The sequence below is a fragment of the Penaeus vannamei genome, chromosome 39 (genome assembly GCF_042767895.1).
Source record: "Penaeus vannamei isolate JL-2024 chromosome 39, ASM4276789v1, whole genome shotgun sequence".
Taxonomy (NCBI): Eukaryota; Metazoa; Arthropoda; class Malacostraca; order Decapoda; family Penaeidae; genus Penaeus; species Penaeus vannamei.
In genome coordinates this window covers 8,408,872-8,409,939 of record NC_091587.1, presented here as the reverse complement: position 1 = coordinate 8,409,939, position 1,068 = coordinate 8,408,872, and the positions used below count along the sequence as shown (strand labels likewise).

General features: G+C 41.3%; 1 protein-coding gene across 1 annotated transcript in view; it reads left to right on the top strand.

Moving 5' to 3' along the window:
* LOC113822936 (macoilin) overlaps window positions 1–1,068 on the top strand; it is a gene marked incomplete in the record, with an annotated part of 19,072 nt that overhangs the window by 11,337 nt on the left and 6,667 nt on the right. The window contains 3 exon segments of the mRNA XM_070117033.1: window positions 138–212; window positions 370–736; window positions 930–1,068. The exon segment at window positions 930–1,068 is cut by the window's right edge and continues 36 nt beyond it. Coding sequence (XP_069973134.1) covers window positions 138–212; window positions 370–736; window positions 930–1,068 — 581 coding nt within the window.

Here is a 1,068-nt window from a genome sequence, read left to right as displayed (position 1 = left end):
TTATGTATCAGATGTTTGTGATGAATAGTACTTCCATGATAATTTTTAAAATATCTCTTCTCGAAATCAGAGCTGAATTGTTATAAACGCCTTTTAATTGATTTTATTTCATGATGACTTTTCACATCTTTTTGCAGGTTTCAAGGAGAAGAGTGAAGATCTCATAATTAATGGTGAGGTGGAAGTTGCTGCTGCCACAATCAACCATACAGGTAACTATAAATTTTGTGTGTGTGTGTGTGTTTACAGAAATGGTTTTGTAATTTTCTCATTATTGATTGGTAGGACTTCAGGCATGCTAACGTGTTTGGAGTAAAGGTTACTCCTGAATTAAAGTGTGAAATTTATTGATTATACTTCTCTTTACAGGAGGGAACTGCAACCTCAGTAGTAGCTGCAGTAGTAGCAGTAGTAGCAGTAGCAGCAGTAGCAGTAGTAGCAGTAGTAACAGCAGCAACAGCAGTAGCAGCAGTAGCAGCGGAGGTGGTGGTGGTGGTGGAGGTGGTGGTGGTGGTGGTGTAAGTGGAGGTGGTGGTGGGGGTGGGGGTAGTGGAAGTGGTGGGGGCAATAGTATTGGAAGTGGTAGAGGGAGCAGAGGGTCTCGGGCAGATTCTAAGTTGCCTGAACAGTACCCACCAGAAGAGAATGCACCGCCACTGCCCATGCACCGAACTGAAAAGCACCGCCTACCAAATGGCACCATCCATGCGGAGCTGGAATACATGCAAAAGAAAGGGTACGTAAGGATTGAAGTTGGCTTGTAATTTGCCATATTCTTATTTTTGTTTATTAGAATGTATAGAAAAGATTATAAAGTAGTTTTACATTGAGATCTGCATTTTTGAAGGTGCACTTTAGTTGTAGAATTTGATGTTTTAGGAAATTATTTACAGCCATCAAAATGTTTAGAGTAAACCAAATTGTTGCAGGTGGCCAAATTCAAAGTCAGTTAATGACTATGTTGAAATTGAGGCGGAGCGGGACAAGAGTGCAAAAACCAGCTCTGGAGGCAGCACACCCTCTGGGGGATCTTCAATTTCTCAGACTTCTGGTATCAATACCATCATA